This window comes from Caenorhabditis remanei, chromosome II (assembly GCF_010183535.1).
Source record: "Caenorhabditis remanei strain PX506 chromosome II, whole genome shotgun sequence".
Classification (NCBI taxonomy): domain Eukaryota; kingdom Metazoa; phylum Nematoda; class Chromadorea; order Rhabditida; family Rhabditidae; genus Caenorhabditis; species Caenorhabditis remanei.
The window spans coordinates 12,418,918-12,440,405 of record NC_071329.1 but is presented as its reverse complement, the minus strand read 5'-3'; the positions used below and the strand labels follow the sequence as shown (position 1 = coordinate 12,440,405).

The 21,488-nt window shown below is 38.3% G+C and overlaps 5 protein-coding genes across 5 annotated transcripts; 4 read left to right on the top strand and 1 right to left on the bottom strand.

Annotated features, from left to right (window-relative positions):
* Positions 1-258: 258 nt before the first annotated feature.
* GCK72_006389 (uncharacterized protein) lies at positions 259-2,044 on the top strand (the record flags this gene model as incomplete). The annotated part of the gene is made up of 9 exons (XM_003113381.2): positions 259-409; positions 458-621; positions 665-821; positions 871-1,063; positions 1,111-1,273; positions 1,322-1,432; positions 1,487-1,599; positions 1,742-1,845; positions 1,989-2,044. 9 exons carry the CDS (start codon positions 259-261, stop codon positions 2,042-2,044), a joined length of 1,212 nt encoding a protein of 403 aa, XP_003113429.2.
* Positions 2,045-2,306: 262 nt separating this feature from the next.
* Positions 2,307-12,232, top strand: GCK72_006388 (uncharacterized protein; the record flags this gene model as incomplete). The annotated part of the gene is made up of 24 exons (XM_053725607.1): positions 2,307-2,492; positions 2,539-2,651; positions 2,698-2,797; positions 2,847-3,048; positions 3,101-3,213; positions 3,262-3,378; positions 3,429-3,704; positions 3,748-4,137; positions 4,187-4,322; positions 4,371-4,643; positions 4,691-4,805; positions 4,853-4,949; positions 4,995-5,167; positions 5,214-5,311; positions 5,359-5,432; positions 5,710-5,898; positions 5,947-6,044; positions 8,540-8,648; positions 8,696-8,798; positions 8,847-9,014; positions 10,642-10,790; positions 10,948-11,187; positions 11,235-11,342; positions 11,396-12,232. 24 exons carry the CDS (start codon positions 2,307-2,309, stop codon positions 12,230-12,232), a joined length of 4,464 nt encoding a protein of 1,487 aa, XP_053589801.1.
* Positions 12,233-12,762: 530 nt separating this feature from the next.
* GCK72_006387 (uncharacterized protein) lies at positions 12,763-13,428 on the top strand (the record flags this gene model as incomplete). Its single annotated transcript, XM_053725606.1, has 2 exons — positions 12,763-12,802; positions 13,199-13,428. 2 exons carry the CDS (start codon positions 12,763-12,765, stop codon positions 13,426-13,428), a joined length of 270 nt encoding a protein of 89 aa, XP_053589800.1.
* Positions 13,191-16,031, bottom strand: GCK72_006386 (uncharacterized protein; the record flags this gene model as incomplete). The annotated part of the gene is made up of 8 exons (XM_053725605.1): positions 13,191-13,568; positions 13,712-13,795; positions 14,181-14,421; positions 14,471-14,957; positions 15,091-15,391; positions 15,439-15,541; positions 15,593-15,913; positions 15,997-16,031. The coding sequence occupies 8 exons, from the start codon at positions 16,029-16,031 to the stop codon at positions 13,191-13,193; spliced, it is 1,950 nt and encodes a 649-aa protein (XP_053589799.1).
* A 778-nt stretch (positions 16,032-16,809) lies between these two features.
* On the top strand, positions 16,810-20,503 carry GCK72_006385 (uncharacterized protein; the record flags this gene model as incomplete). Its single annotated transcript, XM_053725604.1, has 14 exons — positions 16,810-16,931; positions 16,982-17,063; positions 17,114-17,204; positions 17,364-17,532; positions 17,576-17,736; positions 17,857-18,077; positions 18,131-18,230; positions 18,274-18,386; positions 18,434-18,507; positions 18,552-18,666; positions 18,709-18,805; positions 18,853-19,002; positions 20,041-20,084; positions 20,171-20,503. 14 exons carry the CDS (start codon positions 16,810-16,812, stop codon positions 20,501-20,503), a joined length of 1,872 nt encoding a protein of 623 aa, XP_053589798.1.
* Positions 20,504-21,488: the final 985 nt, after the last annotated feature.

Here is a 21,488-nt window from a genome sequence, read left to right as displayed (position 1 = left end):
CAAATTTTGAGAAATGAGAAAGAAAGACGGCCGGGCCCAAAATCGAACTTGCGCTCTTTGCGCAGAGACCGCCGCCTTGGACCACTCGGCCACGCTGACACATTTCTGAGAAGGTGAACACGTAAATAAGGAGAGGCCAGCCGGATGAAGCGCCGAAGGCGCGGCAGCCAGGCTGGTTTTTCAATAAATTACAATTTTTCATCTCGATTTTCCAGTTTAGTCAATGTTGAAAAAAACTGTAAAATTGATTTTTCAGCAATGCATGAAATGCAAGGAGTTCTACTCTGCTCGGGTGGAGGTACACGCATGCCAGCCTTAACGCAACATATTCAAAAATGTCTCCTCCCGGTTGTCGGTGTTCCAATGTTCCTCTATCCACTCTCCTCACTTCTGAGAACAGGAATCACAGGTTAAATTCAAATTAAATTCTTAAAACTCTGTAATTAATATATTTTAGACATCAAAATCTTCGTTCGTGAAGTGTTCCAGCCAGTTCTTGAGAAAGAAGTCAAAAAGTCAAAGCTTTTGGAGAAATACCCGGCGAATCTAGAGTATATAACAGTCAGTCAGGAAGACAACGGAACTGCTGATTTACTAAAACATCATCATAATAAAATAACGGTTAGCATATTTCCGTTTATATAAATTGAAAATACGTTTTCAGAGAGATGCACTGGTCGTGTCTTGCGATTTCATCAGCGATGCAAGTCTCATTCCTCTCGTTGACTTCTTCCGTGCTACGAATTCAACACTTGTTGCTCTCATTGCCGATACTTGTGTGAGCTCTCCTGCGCCAGGAGCGAAGTCTAAAAAACCAAAAGGTAGGTAAAGTCGGGATTAATCTCTGCATTAAAGTTTAAGAATTTATAGCCAGTGATGTGATGGCAATTGTTGAATCCACTGGACAACTAGCTTTTCTTTGTGGAGATGACGACTTCGACACTCCACTTCTTATGGATAAAACTCTGAAAACATTTCCATCGATCCGTTTGACTTCTAAGTACAATGACTGCCACGTGTATGCTATTCGTCATAAAGCTCTTCAACAACTCAACAAATCAAAGTGGGTTTTTGACATCAACACTCGCGTATTTCTTAAAATTTTTCCAGGCATATTTCTTCGTTCAAAGCAGACTTTATCCCACATTTGATTGAAAAACAGTTTGAACCTGAATCCGATGTAAAGTGTCTTGCATATCGTCTCCCCCATGAAAACGGATTCGTGACTGCTCATGCAAACACACTTGGTGCTTACTTTGAAGTCAACAAAGCTGTAAGAACTCTTATCCAAAATTTCAATTGGAAATTCGTGTATTTTTAGATTCAAAAATCGTTTACTCGGCTCATGGAGTATCGAGGAAACGGACAAACTTTTAATCATAAGGTCGATCGGATCCTCGTTCATGACAGTCGAATTGAAGAGAGTGCACAGGTAACTAATCAGAGTTCTTAAAATGGCTGAAACTGATTTTGCTTCGTTTTTCAGATTGGAAAAGATTCGATAATCAAACGTTCTATTATTTCGGACAAATGTCAGCTCGGTGAAAAGGCAAAAGTGAAAGAAAGCATCATCGCAAAAGGCGTCGTGATCGGAAATGGGTACGTTTCTCTAGTAATATGAAGATACATCCGTTTCTATGGTTACGAGACAGGATGAAAAAAAAAACACCTCATGATATTTCTGTTTGATTATGTCGGCCGACTTCATGACTATATCATTATTTTATTATTTCGTTTTCAGAGCTTCTGTGACCAACAGTATTATTTGTGAAGGAGCTGAAATTGGAGAGAATGCTGACATTACCAATTGCATCGTCACGAAGGATCAAAAAGTCTCAGCTAAAGGTTTGTCTCATATAAATATCCAGGTATGAACCCCCGATTCCCCAATATTTGGTTTTTTTTTCGTTCATTTCCCATATAAAATTCGGACGAACGAAGCTAGTAGTGTTCGCCCATTCATAAGATACAAAATAGTGATTATTTAGCCAAAGTGCAAAACGAAATAGTGGACGGTGAAGACGAAGAGTGGAGGGACGACTAATCTCTTAATTGGTTGGATGTGGGATACTGGGTACTGTCAAGAACAAGATAAACGGAACAATTGAATTACGGCACCATTTCTTTGTTTTTCTAACTTGTTGTTATTGTTTTCTATTCGATTTAAGAATGAATATTTTCTCATATTCTCTCGTTATGAATCCCTGTGCATCGGTGTTACAGTCGCGGTCTATATCTTCATTTCATTGTGTTTATGTTGTATTCTCTCTTACTTTATACTCTCCTAACTTCAGAGAAATGAGCCAATGAGTCTGCGGAGCAACAAACTTCTCGTTGCGGCGGTGATCTTCACCGTCGTAACTTTCGGTTTACTGCTGTCTTCGTCTATTTTGAATAATAAAACGACAACATCTTTAACATATGGAGGCATACTTCCAAAGTTCGGACAGCGTATCATCGAGAAAAAGTCAAATGAGGAGTATATTATCGAGGTAATTAATTTTTTAAATTTTATCTTCATATATAATTTTTATTCAGAAAATTGAGCATACGCAGAAAGATGGAGAAGATGTACGTTCTACTCGATATTTAACTCATCATAGTTATCTTCTGAGAAACCTCGCCAAAATGGAAGTTAAGCATCATGGGAAGTAAGTTAATAAAATTGGAATTCATCCAAACAATGGTATGTTAAAGGGATTTTTCCATCAATGACATTTGCTATAAACCTCACAATGCCATTTTCGAGACAACTTTCGATCCGGAAAACATAGACAAACTCCCGAACTATCTACAAGTAAGTACTATCGGTACAAATGCATTAATTAACAGATTATGTCATTCAGCGTCTTATTCTCGAAGCTCAACGTCTTTCTCCTTGTCTCATTGTCACTCCACTCAATTGCTACCATGATGGTTATCGAATTCATTCTGAAATGAGTAAATGGAATACTAGCAATGTGACAAACTTTCTGAACAGAAAATTGAGAAATTCGTACATAGACGCGATTGGCGAGAGCGAAGAGAGGCCATACGTCAAGTCAACATGTAATTAATTTGAAGTTCATTTTCATTTATATCACATTTTTGATTTTTACAGACGGTCCTGATCTGATCAAAGAATGGGCTCACCTTATGTTCAAGTTACCATCCAAGCAAACGTCGAGCTTCTCGAAGAAAGATTTATCAAGCAAGATTGAATTATGGTTATCAGTAAGTGTTTTTAAGCCTAATATTATTTTCTTTAACTTGCTTTTTCAGAGCATCGAATCAAAAACTAACCTTACTGAGTTGGGAAGACCGAGTGAAGTTGATAATTACTTCGATATTTGTACATCAATGCAACAAGTTCACGATTTCGATGAAAGGAAAAGAAAGGTATGAATATTGACTGATTCAATGATGACTGAAAAATTAAGTAACTACAGTTCGGATTATACGACGACGACGATGAGTTCCTAATTGGTCTGGATTGTGTTGAAAACAAAACGAAGTTTATCGAGTGGATCCAGGAAAGAGAGCTCAGAAGAGTTTCTAAACCGTTTAATCCAAATCAGCAGTGTGATGGAATTTTCAAAAATTCTGAAGGCTCAGGATTAGAATTTTTCTATGGAACTAGAAGTTTTGGAAACAACACCGCTCCGTTCGATAAAATGAAAGCAGAGATCGGTTTGATGACGCCAGAGCAAATTCTTACAACGATGGTAAATATTTTGCTTTTTTTAAACTCTATAATTACTATTTTAGCTTCACTCCGATTATGTAAATGGCTTCGAATCTATCTGGACGATTGAGAGAGCTCAGGAACTGTTGGATGATTTCCGATTAGCTATTCGTCAAGAAGTGAAGAGATTCAATGAGAACCGATCAAGTCTAAAGATTGGAGTTGACACGCGAGTTGTTGAAAGGGAAGAAAGTAATGAAACAGAATTAGAAATCTCGTCGAATTTGGATTCAGTCGTTTATTTCATTCTTTTCATTCGTTGTGTTCTGTTAATTTTCTTTGCTTTCTTTGCTTGGTCAGTGAATCCTCTTCGATCCGCTGTCATGTTTCTGGTTCGAGATGCGTTGACTTCACTTTTGTTTTCGATTCTCTGTAAATCAGATGGACACATCGAATTGAATTCTGAATTATTGGTAAGTTCTAGTTATCAACTTGCCACGTAACTCTTTTGAGTATTTTCAGGGTTATATCATTCTACTCACCATCGTCAACACTTACTTGACAACTCGCGTTTCATGGTACAAAGATCGTAATGAAACTTGCATTCAAAGAGCAAAAGACTTCCCGAGTCGATCAAATTTCTCATTACTTTTTTCAAGTAATCTTAACAATTACTGTGTTTCTCTCAAAAATTATCTCGTTTCAGTTGATAGTCTTCGTGAAAATTGTGATTCAAGACAACTTCAATATGCACTGGCGAAATTATCAAAATATCTGACTGCTCTCGACACATATTCTACGGAAACATTCATGCAACTCCCAAATTATTGGCCGTTCATCTCGATACTTTTCGTTCCAATCACTGGCTGCTACTGGTATTTTGTTGATTTTAATCTTCCAAAAATCTTTGTTGTGCTTCTTCCCTCGTTTATTGTGACAACTATCGAACAACGTCAAGTGGAGAAGAGTTTATTGAAAGGTATTCAATTCTTATTTTCGACTTTCAATTAATTTTAACATATTCAGAGCGCAAAGCAAAAAAAGAGTTTCAGAAGGTTCAGAAGAAAAAAATGGAAAAGTTTTTGTCAGATGGAGCAGTCGATCGACTACTTTCTGGAAATCTGGAATCAGTTGAAGACAAGTAATTATAATTGTAGAACTCAAGGTTTCATAATTTATAATTTTCAGAAAGTTATACAAATCGAAAGACTGTGTGATTCACAAAGAGTCAGCTGGAAGGCTTTACGAGTTGTCTCGAAGCTCATACGATGTCTCCAAAATAATGGTTTGACTATATCATCCGTTTAGTGTTCATTATCATTTTTTCCAGGCGTATCCAAATCAAAGAGTTCGAGATTTTCGTTTTGATGCTCTCGGTTGCTACTTTTGGCTGATGAAGTTGAAATCGGCAGGTATTTTGTTGTACGGATCCGCTATCCTCTTCGTTCTTCTATCAGTTGCTGTGATGTTCATTCCAATTCAAAGAACTTCACTTCAAAAAGAGTGAGTTTGCCCATATATGGAGCATTTATAAAGAACTGTATTTTAGTATGAACAACGAGGTGTACTTCGGTTTCTCCATTAATAATATGTCATCAGATTGGACAAACATCAACAAAAAGCTACATGCGTTCAATTCGGAAATCGGTATTTTTTTCAAAATATATCCCAGGCTATTTAATTTTTTTTTGAAGATTCTATTCAATCGCTTCAAACAATTTCAAATTGGAAGAAGGGTTTCGATCGGTTCGAAGGACGCTTCTACAAGGTAAACCAACAGAAAAGAAGATTTTGAAACGAAAAAAGTGCGAAAAGTAGGATTAGAAGAGTAAATTACTCGAGTGTTTTGGGAACATGTCTTCCACTTATCCTATGATTCAGTTGGAACGTGAATGGTTACGGTAGCTTATATGATGAGAACAGAAAGCACGGCCTCCAGCGGAGGCCCTCTCAATGCACTGCGCACAGTACTTTGAGAGGGCCTCTGTGGGAGGCCGTGAGAAAGTTGAGAATACAAGTTCAAACTTCATCATCTATTTTTCCAGAATTCATCACGAACTTCTGATGCTAATCATTATGTGGAATGGATGAATCAAGAACCAATTAATTGGTCTGTGATGGCTCCTCTGACGCGAATTTCTCCGAAGTTCGGAATCCCAAGCCCGTTTAAGTTCCGATTCCGATATCAGATTGAAGTGAATAACAATGAGTCAGAAGTAATTGATACTGTGCAGGTAGATATATTTTTGAGAAAATTATAATAATTTTTCACATTTTCTCAGAGAATCGACACGCTCCTCACCAAATACAAAGGAACTCTTTCATCTCCAATAGTGGATGGTGTCCTCTACGAGTATTATCATGGAAATGCAGCTGTCTGGTGAGTCTCCGAGTCACAATCTAATTTCGACTCTTTTTTAATTCAATTTTCAAAGACTGGAGGCACAAGAACTCCCATTTCGGTTTCTCTCGAAACGTTCTGCTTTCATCCTAATTGGTCTTCCGTCTTTCTCCTTCATGATTCTCCAATGTTTGTTTCAAATTCGACCATCGCTTCACGTACCTCCATGTAGTTCTCTTATCACAACCATTCGTTCTCCAATCGCAACATTACTTCGAGGCTAATTTCCCTCCATGTCGTTTCGCCCACCATCAAAGAAAAGCTTGTGTATTGATGATGTTGTAATAAGCGAAAATGGCTGGATGGGGGATTTTGTGTAACTGTTGGATCATTGTTAGGTTTAAAAGTCTTGCGTTCGAACCCTCTCTTATCTCATATCCAAATCGTCCTGACGGTGTTTTTCCTGGAAACAAAGACTCACAGTTAAAACTTATGACACCATCTCAGATAGTCTATCTGACTGTCTTATTTGATGAAATAGTTTCAGTCTTATAAAACGAAATTCTTTGCATAGATGGTCTTGTGAAGAAGGTTCTAATAAGCTCATTTAACTCCCTGAAACGCCGATGGTATTATTTACAAACATGTGGTAAACATGTTACAATTCATACAAAATTAGAATACTTGGACTCCCAGTTTGAAAAATTAAATGATATATTGCTTGATTCTTCTTTAGATTTAGTTTCAGATCGCGCGTTTCGATTCAGTTCACTCCATTCTTTTTTCTCTCCTAATTAACCTTAGCCACCCCTTTTTACTTGAACAACACACTTTCATTTTTCTCCCTGTATCTCCTTCCGCTTCCATACATTTCTTGTGTATGCTGAAATTTTCTGCTCACTCGCTCCGACTCGATTTCCTCTTTTTTCTTCGCCCCGCGCTCGCTCCCTTTTCTTCAGGCCTCACACTTATTAACCGTGAATTTCTTGTCACCGTCGGCGGAAAAGTCCGTATGTACTTTTATATGTGTGCGGAAGCTGCTCATCGAGATCCCTCGCTTCGCGCCCGCCACCCGCTCTTCTCAAGTCTTCAAGACTTAAGACTTGTTTGTCTGCGTGCCGAGTCGCAAACTGCTCAGAAGACCACATGAAGACGTGTATGCAGTGCCAGGGCGGTCGTCGCCGCGCCCAAGAGTTCACGAGAATAGGCAAGACGACGAAAACCACCGAAAAAAGAACGACAAAGTAGGATGGAAATGAAAGAGAAAGGACGGAAGATAACAGAAACAAATGATTGATTGACAGGACGGAGAGAGACGAGAAAACGGGGGGACTTTTGTTCGGAAATCTTCAGTTGGGTCAAAGGAAAATATATGGGTAAATGCTCATGAATCAGCAGCGGTGGTCGATTAGATCTGAATCTCGGGTTTTGAATCTAGATTCCAGGAGTGACAACGACGTCACTAACTGAAATTTGAATTCTAGATCAAAATACCAGAGGTTCTTTTTCTACTATAAATCTGCAATTCAGATTAAATGCACGTTTGCATATAGCGTCACTCTGGTGTTCAGAATTCTTTGATATTTCAAAAAAAAAAGGATTTGAAAAGGAAAAATGTTCGAAATCTGATCACAAGCAGTTTTTGCTAATCTCTTTCCTTGTAAATGTCAGTTCTATTGTATTAATCAAGTATTCACTATGGAATAAGTATCAGTTCGCACTTCTTCATGAATCAGTTTCGATCTCTCAATCCCTTCCAATACAACTTTACCACCATGTCAGAAAAGTTTGAACTCCATCGAAACATTCGCTCTCTCTCGGAGTTTGTTTGGCTGCTCCGCCCTTTTTCTATTTCTTCAGTGTCCTTTTTTCACACTGGGCGACGGCGGCCTCCAGGATAGACGCGAAGAAAATAATTTCATCTTCGTCATCACCGTGGCTTCTTCTTCTTCGTATTTCTTCGTCTTCTTCTTCGTCTCCCACACTTCCCCATGGGCTTTCAGAGAAGCGTCGGAACGAAGTTTCGTCGTCGTCGTCTTCGTTTTGTTCATGATTTTTTTCTCGCTAGCGATCGAGAGAAACTTCAAATAGATAGGATGGCAATTGTTTCACTCTCCCTTTACATCACTGTCACTTTTTTTCCGACCTCTGCCGATAATGATCATAAAGGGAAAAGAATCACTGGAAAAAAAAACGGTTTGATGAAGTGTAAAGAATCTTGGAGGTTTCATCTTCTCTCGTGATAAGGCAAAAAACGGTTACAGTATTCTGGGCGGGATCGACATGTTCAATCAACAACAAGTTAGTTTCTAAGAAGGGATACCTTACACGGAACAAGTCGTTGCTACCGTAACCCACAGCACTGACCGGGGCGTTGATTTCGTCACTTCGATATGGAATATGATTGTTTTCTGACGTTTCCCATAGATCAATTTGTTTATATAACACTCTGCAAAGAAAATACCTTCGTTTATTTTTCCAACACTCTTACGTTTCATGGTCAACACCTTTTTATAAACTTTTTATCATTTCAGGAACTCATTCGTATTCAACGAACTGCTTGCCTCTGGAATTCTCTCCGCCTTCTTCGCATTAATCGTTGTTATATTCTCAATCACTCCATCGATTTCATCGGTTCTTATCGTAAGCTCTTCCCAAATGACTCACTTAAATCTAATCTTATATTTCAGTTCTCATTCTTCGTTATCGGATCTCGACTCGAAATCGCCGCTGTTATATCCTTATTTTCCCTTGACAATCAACAACTTTACACCGATTCGGCTGTTCTTGTTGGTGGGTAGACTCCTCCCCTTTTCAAGCAACCCAACGATTTTCTTTCAGGTTTTCTTGTCGCATGGGCACCGTTTTATGAACTGAGTTTATTCCGAAGACGTCTTTTGTACAAGTTGAAAACAAGGTGTACACCTGAACTATCATCTGGAAAACGTATTCGACCACCTTTCACAAAAGCAGTTGACACAGCCCAAGTTTTTGCTATCGTATTAGCAGGTAGGTTGAAACAGAGAATTCTGAGATCATGAAGTAAATGATAAAAACCATACGGCCCAACCAATCATAGTGGTCTTCATATCTTCTAGAAGATTAACTTTGTCTTCATAATTTTTGATCTTCTAATATCCATTTTCTCCTCGAACAAAGTTCTTCGAGGCGTCAAAAACGTTTGCAAAAGAAATTTTGCGCATCTTCCTTTTAGCCTCATCAATTTGTTCCATTTCCATCCCGCATCTGTCCCTTACTCTCATTATTCTTTTGCCACCTTGTCCATTTACTTTTCAAGTCACTCTCAATTTCACACTCGTTCATTCTGAGAATATGAACATTTTCGACAATTTTGAAATAAGAAAAGGACTACGGTAGATGTACGAGTCTTCTTCTTCACTCAATCTTTTTCCATCGTGTGTGGCCTCAAGAGAGCGAGAAAAAGAAAGGACAGAGAAAAAGCTGCAGCTGTGGTTCTCTCTAACGGAAACTGCTTCATATATCACTTTTTGTCTCTTAAAGGGTTTCGATGAATAACTGTTCTTGTTTTCGATAATACAAGAATTGTTGCTTCTTGAAGTAAACACGTGTTTCTGAATTTATGAGACTTGGATTTCTCCTAATGAGCAGCACGCTACTTCATCTTGATAGTAGGCAACATATGTGAATAACATCGAAGTTGTATAATAATGCATGGCTCATATTCAATCAATGAAGGTCATCTGTGTATCTTCCTAGGAGCTATCTCGGGTTTCCTTTGTTAACTCTGTATCTCAAAATTATTGATTGTATTCATTCTCTCTAGATTCACCCAAGGCCTTCTTTCAAGCCCCGCCCATCTGTGTTCTGTCGTTTAGTTGTCATTCTTTGGCATTGCTCCTCTCGCTCTATATCGGTAAACGGTTTATTGTATATTCGATTAAATAGATCAAGATAGCTACAGTAACCCGATAATTCCGAATGTGAGATCTCAATTTGGACACTAAATCATATTCTCGAGAATATGCTCGTTATACCTTTGTGAAGTAAGATTTTTCTTTTCTTCAACAAAAAACTATTTTTAACGAGTTGCTTCAGCACCTTTTCTATAATAGTCCAAAATCCAAATGCCTACCATTTTCGCTTTAATTCGATAGTCCGTATGCCGTAATTATTTCTCCTTTTTTTCTCTAAAAGTACATCAGAACTAGTGGGTAAGCCAAATCCTTAGAAACTCGGTGGCTGTCACAACCACTCCCCGGATTCTTTTTTTCTTTCCTTTCATTCCTCAATGCTCCGCCTTTTCCGTCGGTTTTCTTCGTCGTAGTTCTAGTGTCTGAACACGGTGGCCCTTCTCTTTTTTTCTCGGAAAGAATGTTTCGTATTCATGAGACGAGACAAAGAGAATGGGGGAAAAGAGAACTAAAGACGAGGGGAAAATGAATTGATGGTGATTAGGAGCTGTGAGCAAAAAGAGAAAAAAGAACGATGGAGTTTAGGAAACTGACTTGAAGATCAATCATTACTTTTCTTGAAACCAACCAGTTGAATTGAATCTTGACTGAGCTATAACTTCCAAAGTAGATTATGAAGTAATGAAACCAATTTGGTTTGAATTGATTCTAATTTTTTTTAAATTAACTCAATATTTTTTCAGCATCTCTCATTATCGCTGTCGTTGCTGGCGTGGTTCCAGAATTCCAAACGTTCTTCTGGCCTACTGTAATTCTCATCGTGGTTCAACTCGTCGCATTTGGAAATTCCATCGCCGTTCTCGTAGCAACAAACCAAATGTTCGAACGAGAAGTAAGTTCTTTTTGGCTTCCCGTTCTTACACTTTTATAAGTCTGTAGACGTGTTCTAATCGGGGATTATTCCCCTTTTTTGTCTGTTACCAAATCCTTTTTCTTCTTCATATTCCTATCTTCACATCTCGATTCCACCTCTATGTTCCGTCATTCAGGTTCGTAATTTTCTCGACAACGAATTCGAATTGGGCAACGGGACGACTGCCGGGCAAGTGTGTCATATGGCTCAGAAACTGATCCCACCGAAGTATGATATTCCGATTCCAATGAACGACTTCCACATACGGCCTACGAATATGTCCAAATTCTATGCGCCGCCTCCAGCGAAAAAGAGGGCCAAACAAACAAACAATGAAACTGATCCAGAAAAGAAAGAAGATGAACCAGGAACAAGTGTAAGTGTCGATTTGGATTTATTGAATCAGGAATCAATTTTTTGCAGAATGCGAATAATGTATCACAAGAAGAAGCCGCTCATCGTCTTGCTATCTTGCCTTGGCATTTTGTTCTTGGTGGAATCCCCGTTGACCTCACAACACGGTCAGATCAGGTAACATACATTTTTTCAAGATTCCAGCTTTCTTACAGATATTAAATTTTCAGATAATCAATGGCCCATTCATTGGAATCTCAAGTGACGCTATGCGCACACATGAAATCAATTCTGAGTTAGAAGATCAAGATGACTATTCATCAGAATCATCGGTAGAGGACGTAGAGAGTGATCCTGCTCCAGAGGAGGAAATCAAATATCATGAAGAAAACATGTTGCACATGATTGAAAAGGTGCAAAAAGATGCAGCAGAAAAAGAGGCCAAAGAGAAAGTTCATCAGGTGGAATCGGCACAAAGAAGAGCACCCAATTTCGATGATCCGAATGTCGCCGGCCCGAGTCATCGTTATCAAAGAAATGAAGAGAGAATTTCGACTGATATCGTTCCGGCAGATCCTCCAAGAGAGATTCCAGCAAATCCTGTTCCTCCTCCCACTCATGTACTTGTTCAACGGGCGCCCCGTCCACACGAGATGCCTCCAGTAATAGACAGAACAATACCGAGAGATCCAAGAACTGAGCCACCGAATCTTCAAGAATGCATACAACAGAATGATGATCCGTCCCTTCCACCTCATCCTCGTAGGCATCAATATCCAGATCATTACGGTCGAGCAATGATTTCTTACTGCGAGGATGTCTATTGGACTTACAATGACGGCCGTTTACCTCCGAACATCGCGATGCCTCCTCGTCCCTTCGATTGGCACTACCGTAGGGTTGCGCCACCTGAGGATTTCAATTATGTTCCTCCACCTGGTCAGCCATCTATTCCAATTCCTGCTGAAGCGATGGCTCTACGTGAAGAAAGAGCAAGAGCTCACAGAGAACAAGAACAACGAGATAATTCTCAAAGCCCCAGTCCTAGTCCAGAACCTGGTCTCTAAGATCGCCCCTTTTATACTGATCTAATGTATTTTCATGAAAAAATTTTCATATCATTCCTTGCATGTTCTAAACATTTCATTCGATATCAGCCTCTACTTGCACTCATTTTCTTTTAAACTTAGATCTCCTAGACTCATTTACTTCTTTGTATCAATTTTTATGATCTTGTAACAAAACCGACTTCTTTTTTCATTGTTTTTTTTCTTCAAAGTTTCAATAAATTTATTAATTTTTAAATAATGTCGGTGATAAATTTAATTTGAGGAAAAATGAGGTTACCCTCCAGAAAAGAGTGAGAAGGAAGAGCACGGACCTGCCGGCGAGTTCCAATACTAAAAACATTCCGAGAGTATTGGGATAATGAGAGTAATAAAACCATATCTACCGGAAAAGAGAAAAAGTGAGAAGACCTGCATATCTAATAGTTAAAAAGGATGAATTAAAGGAAATGCAAAAAGTGATGAGTGCGGTATAAGAGAGATGCGCAGGGCAGTATACATAATACAAAAAGAGGAAAAAACGGAATACGATGTACGGTAAGACACTGAAAATTGGAGGACGGGGGTCAGGTAGGGGGGGGGGGGGGGGAGGAAGGCACAAAAATACGGGAGTTATTACAACTTATAAAACATTTTTGCAGGAGAAAAGTGTAATTCATTGAAAAACAATAGATGAATTACAAAGATTATTAGAAATTGAGGAATATATTCAAGAAAAGTGACGAAGTATTTAAACATCAAATGCCGATTGGTTGAATGATGAAGGTGGGAATGTGAGTGAGAGAAAATAGGAAAAATGGATACTTGACGGTTATATAGGTTTCATTTTGATCAATCTGACAAAGTTTCTGAAAAGGTGTAATAATCGCACAGAATGATATAAATGATACTCCAAGATATATAAACTGTACAGATAAAACGGGACAGGCTAAACATGTATCACAGAAAAAGAGTTTGACTAGTCAGCTGCCAACTTGGCAGCCCCATACTCCCCATCGTCTGGGACTTCTTCTTTGATAACTGCTTTATCATCTCCTTCTTCTTCTTCGTCCTTCGGAACCGGAAGCATGTCACCATTTGCTGCAATTTCATCATCGTCCTCTTCATCTCCAATCTCCACGTCTTCTTCGTATGCCAACTCATCATCGTTCAACTCGTCCAAATCATCGTCTTCCTCTTCGTCACCACGTGAATGACCGTTTTGCATCGAGTTTCCAACATTGTTATGGCTTGAACTGGGACCAGCAACTTCCCCGAATCCATGATCGATCATTTCTTGTTGGTCAGCTGAGTGATTGTTCGCTGCCATGTTATCTTCTTTGTACATTTGTGCCATCTGAAATTGTTTGGTTTTAATGATAAAATTTGATCATTTCTTGTTTTTAGCGATTGGAGCTGAATGATGATGTCTAGTGAACAGACAGCAAACTACTTGATATATTCTGCATTCTCTTAAGTTTTCCGATGAAATAAACTCACTACAGTGTTCAGAAGAGGCACATGATCTTCTCCGTTCATTAACGGATTCCCATCAGTACCAGGAGGAGGTGTGATGTTCCGCACCTGAGAAACCATAGTTTTCGGTGATTCGGAGATGTATTTCACAAAAGGAAGAGCAAGCAAAATTAGTAGCAGTGCGAAAACAGTGCAGAGGATGTCCCAATTCTATACACTAATATCACCAGTCTCACACAAACACAATAGAACTAATAATCACGAAACAAGCATTTATTATGACGAGAGAGGGAAATTCGATGATACGATGAGATTATTATTATTTGAGAACATTAGGGAAGGAATAAAACATATTACACGAAACTTAACATAAGTGAGATGGTGTGTCATGATAACAGAATGGGAAGAGATTGAGTGCGGTTTCACAGGCAAAGTGTCATTCGATCATTCCGTTAAATTCATCAGAACTATAACCAGAAAAATCCAAATTCACCTGTTGATAAGGCGTCGGCTCATCAATGTTACCGCCAAGACGACTACGACGGCGCGCATTCATGAAAAAGTTGGCAACAGTCGATAGATCGAGGCGAAGATGTTCAGCAATTGTTTGCTGCATTTCACGAGATGGACGTTGTGTCTCTTTGAAAATTGCTTGAAGTGTACGCTTTTGTATGTCAGTGAAAACGAGACGAGGACGTTTTGAAACTGGTCCATCGTGATCGGATACACTTCTTCTGAAACAATTAAAATTGTGAACTACGTATGTCGAATAGAATTACAAACCTATGAGTGCGCACATTTTGTGCTGGAGTCGGTGGAGACATTCCAGATGCTCGGTTAACTTCCTCGGTTTTCATATCGAGTATAGCAAGCCTCGTGGCCAATGGTTGAGCGACCCAATTATACATTCGACGGAACGTCTCACGTCCTGATTTTAATTTATTCCATGGTTTCGGATTACGAAGTAAATCTGATAGAGTTCCTTGACTGCGACACAGTATTCTTTCGGCAAATATCGCTTGAGGAATCGAATGATTCTTCAATTCGAAGGCTATTCTCTTGCACAAATCTTTCGTGTCGATGTAGATGTCTTCTCCAATTTCAGCATTTAAAGGATCATTGGAATCTTGAGTTGAATATATCCGACGTGTTGGTTGAACATGAGCAGAAGGTGGCGTTGGAATGTTCGAAGACGAAATAGCCGGTGGGTTGATAGAAGATGTAGACGACTGGTTGAGCAAACCTAGAGGTTTTTTTTGTTTCCGAGAATCTAAAAGAGATGGGTAAGTACAATTAGTGAACAAAAGGGTAGGAAACGATAAAAATTAATATGGTGGAGGGGAGTGTGAGCTAAAAACAGGAACAGGGCCAACGTAAATAAAAAAGGACAAAAGCATACTCACTTCTCTGATAAGGAGTCTTTTCGAATTCCATTCTCATTCCGTTCCTCGGTTTTATATACGGCGGAGGCCTCTGTTTTACATATCCAGATGACACGTCATCCTCGTTTTTAATCAATTGGCGTTGTATCATCGGAGTGGGATCAGAACCAAATGAACTATGGGGTGATGGACTTCCTATCATAGGACCATTGTGATGATCTTCATTTAACATTGACATATCACTCAGATCTCTGTCATTTGGAGGTGTATCCGGACGAATACCAGCCATAAGTAGGTGGCTACTATCGAGATCTTCTTCTTCCTAGAAATATGTTAATTGGAACAGTTATTGGAAAGACAAAAACAAACCTTAATGTAGGGAGAAGTATTGAAATCATGAGATTCTCGACGCCGGGGGTCAACTTGTAAAGGTGACAAAAGTGCTGAACTTCCAGAAAATCTGTAATATTCTCTGAATAAAAATTCAGATTAGAAACTATTCACAATTTACGGATTGACTTACTCTGGCTCATTTTTAATATGCTCATACGGAGAAGAGAGAAGATCAACATTTGCGAAACTGCTGCTTGGCTGATCTGTATTTAAGCTCATTGGAGCTAAAGAAGCAAGCTGAGGTGCCGATGAAGATGCTGGAATATCATCGGCAACAGAAGCAGATTCTTCAGAAGAAGAGCTGGCTGATGGGGTCACAGGATGAGGGCTGATTGTGTCGAGAAAGTTTTCGGGTAGCTCTTCTGCGAATCCACGACTCGTATTATTGATAAACGTGCTGGAAGGATCGATTTGCAAATAATCCGTGTTCCTCCTCCTGGATTTCTCTGATCTGAAAGTTCAAATTTGTTGAGTCCTACTCTTCTACTTCAGAAGAACAGCAACCAATTTGCTTCGAGAAAATAATCAACTCACCCATTTGTTAACGTAGACGTTCGTGACGATTCCATTTTGATTTACACCTTTCGAATATTTTCCAAATTATTACAATGTTCCGAAAAATGATTGTGAGGTCTGAAAGAGTCACAACTTGAATAGATGGAAACATTAAGATAATAAGATACGATAAGATATGAGAGCCGAGATGGTTCATGAGTTATTGAAGGTGGCAAGTTGAATTTTATCAGATATTCTCAGTTTTGGTGCAGAGCTGAATCTGCCTATATGTACAAATCAATCTGGACAGAATAATGATACGAAGCAAGTAAATTGGTCATACTAAACGGTTCAAATTCAGCAATTGAAGTTGTGGTAGGATTTTGGAAAAAATTCGAAAAAATCAATAATTTTGAAAAAATACATTTTGAAACTGGCGTCTATACTGAGTGTAGTGTGGATCGATAATTGTGGCCACACACAGAGGAGGAGAATGGCCGCGCGTTGTTTGTACGCATCGCCTCGTTTGCTGGTAGTGTCTGGATCTCTACATGTATGATACTCTTTACACGTACACTGCGACGACCCGCATGATGACAGGGTCTCGAAGGGAAAAGACAGAGAATGTGTTCTGAGAGGCAAATAAATGGGGACGGAAATACGGTAAAGAGTCACTGAGTGTAGATTTACGGAGGAAGGGAAGCAAAAGAGACGAGGAATTGAAAAGGGGAAAAGAGAAGAGGTGGGGGATTTAGAATCGATGCTGGTTTCCAAGCTTCTTCAGTTTTCCGAAAGACAAATTTGAATTTGATTTAAAGATCTCACTATTCCAGTCAACGAAAAAGTTTCAGGATGGAAACGAATTTAGCAGAACTACCGGTTCGTGTTTTTTGTGTCTTATCTCAAGAGCTTGGAAAAGACAACCTATGGATCAAAGTTGTGGACTTCGATCAGGATCCTATATATTCAATGAAGTAACTTTTCTGAATTGCGAAATTTTTCAAAAAAAAAAAGAAAGTTTCAGACAAATTGATATAGATACTTTTCTGAAACGAGATAACTGTTGTGATCAAGTTTTGCGAAGATGGGGAAATAGAGGACAAACGGTATGAAGAAGAAAAAGTGCAGAAGGAGTTCATCTGAATTATCTATTCAGGTTGGGGACCTTCTGGCAAGACTGCAATTACTTTCAAGAACATATGAAGATGAATTTGATATAGTTCAATTTCAACTGCGGCGCAAATTTAGTGAGTTTTAAGAAAAATTGTTTAAAATTGGAAGAAAACTTGTTTAAAAATTTAAAGTAAGCTCTTACCTACGAGGATTACACGACTAAAGTTTTCTAGGCCACCACTCAGATTTCTCGTCCGCCAGACGCGCGGGAGTTTAAACTTAATATTTTTCAGAGGTTCTAAGATGGGTACCGTATCCAGAAGAACAAGTAACAATGACATTTGATGAACAATTCATCAGATTAGAATGTAAGGCTCAAGGGTTCCCAACTCCACAGATAAAATGGTATACGAATGATTCGAAGGAACCTGTTCACACTGGAAGAGTCTACACTATTCTGAGGTACTCGGCGAGAAAAAAACAACTAGAGAAACAAAAATTTAAGATGTAAATGCTCAACGGAACACCAATATAAATGCGTGGCAATCAATCAAGTTCCAGAAGGATTATCGTTTTCTGAGCACTATCGAAAGCCTGGAAAACTTTGGAATTCAGTATTGGAATCAGATTTCGTCGACGTCACTTCTTGTGTCAGAGATGACGAATGTGAGTTTCATTAATCAAATCTCATTGTTATCTAGTCTAGTAGTTTATCTTCTCAAACGCAGTCTTTCAAAAAAAATTTTAACTGAAGGAAAACTGAAACCAAAAAAGTAAACTTTGCAGTGTGTGAATCATGCAAGAACTTCGAAATGGGCCGTCTTTCTCAAATATTGGCAGAAGACGAAAAAGTGGAGACAAAGACAGTTCCCGTCCGTCCAAATCTTGATGTGACTCTGAGAGCAGCTGATAAAGTTGCACTTGTAATGAGTAATTGCTCGTACGTTCATCTCCCTGAACTCATTACTCCCCATTGTGATGCACAAACATTGGCTGATGCTTTACAGGTATTCTTCAGTTTTGGAGTTGGGAGTGACAAAAATTCTAGTTTTAACTTTAGAAAATGAACTACAAAACAGTGACATTAGCTGATCTCACACTCGACGAAATGAGATATTTCATTCGAGAATACAAGAAATTGATTGGCGATGGAGTATACGGTAGGTATCGTTTTTTGTTCACTTCAAAATCCACTGATTTCAGCTGTATTCTATTTCGTGGGCCATGGTTTTGAAGTGAATGGACAATGCTATTTATTGGGAGTGGATGCTCCAGCAGATGCTCATCAACCACAACATGCAATGAGTATGGATTGGGTATTTCACTTCATTCCATATTAATCAAATCAATAATTTCCATTCAGCTTCTCTCCATATTCCGTGATAAACAACCTGCTTTGAATCTACTTCTTCTCGATGTCTGTAGGAAATTCGTACCGTAAGACAATCATTAATCTGAAGACCAATAACATAAGAACTCAGATATGACGCAATCGGAGCTTTTGTTGAATATTCGGAACAATTCAAAAAGTTTCATCGAGCTCATCGAAACATGGTTTACGGATACTCGACAAGTGGTGGAGTTGGAGCCTATGAGGTACAGTAAGCCTTCGGAATTCTAAACTGATTGATTTTTCAGGTGAAAGGAGAAGTGAATGGAGTTTTTATGAAGTATTTGAAGAATCATGTTCAATTGGAAATATCTGTTATCGATATGCTCAATAAGGTTCTATTAGGTAATTCAGAAGTTTATAGATTTTGAAAAACATTTTTTCGAATTCAGACATTGGAGACGATCAAAAAGTGTGTGACTTACAAGTTCCGGAGATTCGAAGTACACTAACACATCCGAGAAGTCTTGCTGATCCTTTGATATTCGATGGACACACTGCCTCATTCGATAATCATACAATTCACTGGAGACTTATGCATGGTTTGTTCGTTTTCCTTTGAAAAATATGTCACGAGTTTCAGAAGAAAGGAAACAGTTAGAAATCTGAATGAAAAAGGTGCTACCGTACTCACCCATTTAGTGGTAAATTTTCCGATTTAATATTTTATCAATGTTGAAATCTAGGCGAGAAATCTAACAGAAATTTTGAAAAAAAACCATCTTAATTCCGTTCTGAAAGTGACTAATTCTCTAAGAAACTTTCAGATTTTTTTGATAGATAACACTGAATTGTTTTCTCATTTTTCAAGAACATGTTCGTTGGTTTTCAAGAAAATATGAACTGGTTCTAATAAAGAACCAACTTAATTAGAAATCGGCTACGTTGGGAAACCGATTTCGACTAATATGTTCAAGACTAGAACAATCACATAATCAGCTGAAAATCGAACATTTTAAACAATAATTATGATTCAAAATGATGCTGTATTTACTGTAGTAGTTAAAAAAAGATTCATCTTATCAAAATATTTCAATCTTTTTGTAGTTACAGTACCGCTCAAAAAGTTATCAACTTTAGATGTTTTCAGTGGAAAATGGCCATATTTGATAGTGTATCTCGGTGTCACCTGATTGTCTGACGAATTTCATTCCGTTTGGGCTGAAAAGAGCAAAAATAGCCCATCATTTTGGAGTCGACCATTTTTTTGTAGAGACACTATCTTAAAAGTTACAAGTTGTCAAAGTGAAAAGCTCCGATATTTCGCTTATATGCACTGAAATTAGTCGCTTTCAGGGAGAAATGACTTTGATTATCTGTAACTTTCATGGTAGTGCCCTTACAAATATATAGTCAACTACAAAATTGATGTGCTATTTTGGCTCTGTCCAACTCATACAAATTAAAATTTGCCGGACAATCAGGTGGCACAGAAATACACTGTCAAAGTTGGTCATTTTCCACTGAAAACAGGCAAAGTTGAAACTTTTTTTGGCGGCACTGTATCTTTCTGGAGTTCAATAAGATGGACACAAACTTTATTTTCTTCGAAACGTTTCAACCATTTTGATTTCATTCAGAACTTCCGAATCCTGCAACAATTCGGTTCGAAACTCAACAATTGGTTGCTACAATTTGGTTCCAATTCTGTGGAAATTTCACGAATAAGGTAGAATTCATTTCGTGTTATCCATTCTCTCCTTCTTTCAGGTGTATGTTCTCTCTTCGATCGCAGATTTTCGTCCTTCACAAGAGGATAATGAAGTGGAAGAGACTGAAGAAGCAAGTGAAAATGCATTGAATCATCGAGCTTTCGTTGAATTTCCCGAAGAACTTCATTGTTCCGATGCGAAAGAATATTCAGATGATGAAGAAGGCGTTTCAATGTATTGGATTCTATCTGGATTACAGAAAATCAAAAAAGAAAATGGATTATCGTGTGAAGTCCATTTGAGACACGTCAACGATTTGGAAAAGACAATCGAAAAGAAACATGTTGATATTGGTCATATTCTCATCACTAGAATCAAGTGTCTTCAATAATTGTAGTATTTTAATTTGCCATCTAACGGGTTTGACTTATTCATTCATAATCTGAATCCTGAAAACTAATTATACTTTTTCTGGAACAGCGCTAAAACTTGAAACGGAATCTCATTTATTTTACAATGAATAAAAATGCGTAAAGTAATGGTGTGTGAATTAATATAAAACGAATAAGACTACGGGAAAAACGAACGAATACGCCATCGTGAATGAATGAATGGAACAGACAAAGCAAGAAAAGTGGAGAAAGAGAAAACACATGAGATTTTCGCATCAAATATTTTGTATGAGAAGAGAAAATGGTTGAATTGGGAAGAGATGCTCATTTAGAGATGGTGTTGTAGGTGGAGAAGCTCGTTTTTTACGGCGAATAGTACATGAATTATCACCGATACCTATTAAAACAAATATAGAAACCTCCATCAATGGCAGGTTGTGTGACAAGAAAAATATATCAGACACGTCTGACAAATGATTCGATGCACTTCGTCGGATGAGGTAGAAGGCAGAACTAGATGGAAAAACGGATTTGGTTTGATGATGCTACCGGAAGAGCCATCGAAAAGGCAAAAATGGTACAGATTGGAAAGGATGATTGTTACCAGACAATTCTACCCAAAGAGGTGTTGTAAGAAAAACGGCAGAATACGAAATAGTTTGAGAAAATGGAAGCGGCTAGAGCAACTACAAACTATAGAAAAGTGGAGAAAAGAAGGAGGAAAAGAACGAATGAAATGCTTAAAATATAGAAAAAACAGAATATTATGAGTGGGGAGATTGAAAGTGAACACATGAAGTGGGTTATTATGAATATGATTAAAGGACAACAGGTGGTGATGTTAAAGCCAAATTGAGAGAACGCTTGTCGAATAATAGAAAAAAAGAAGTGAATAATACAATTGGACAAAATGTGTTTTTTTTTTTGTGGTTTGGTAAGTTTTGGGAAATTGATGTGACAGAGAAGTGACCTGATGTTGCACGT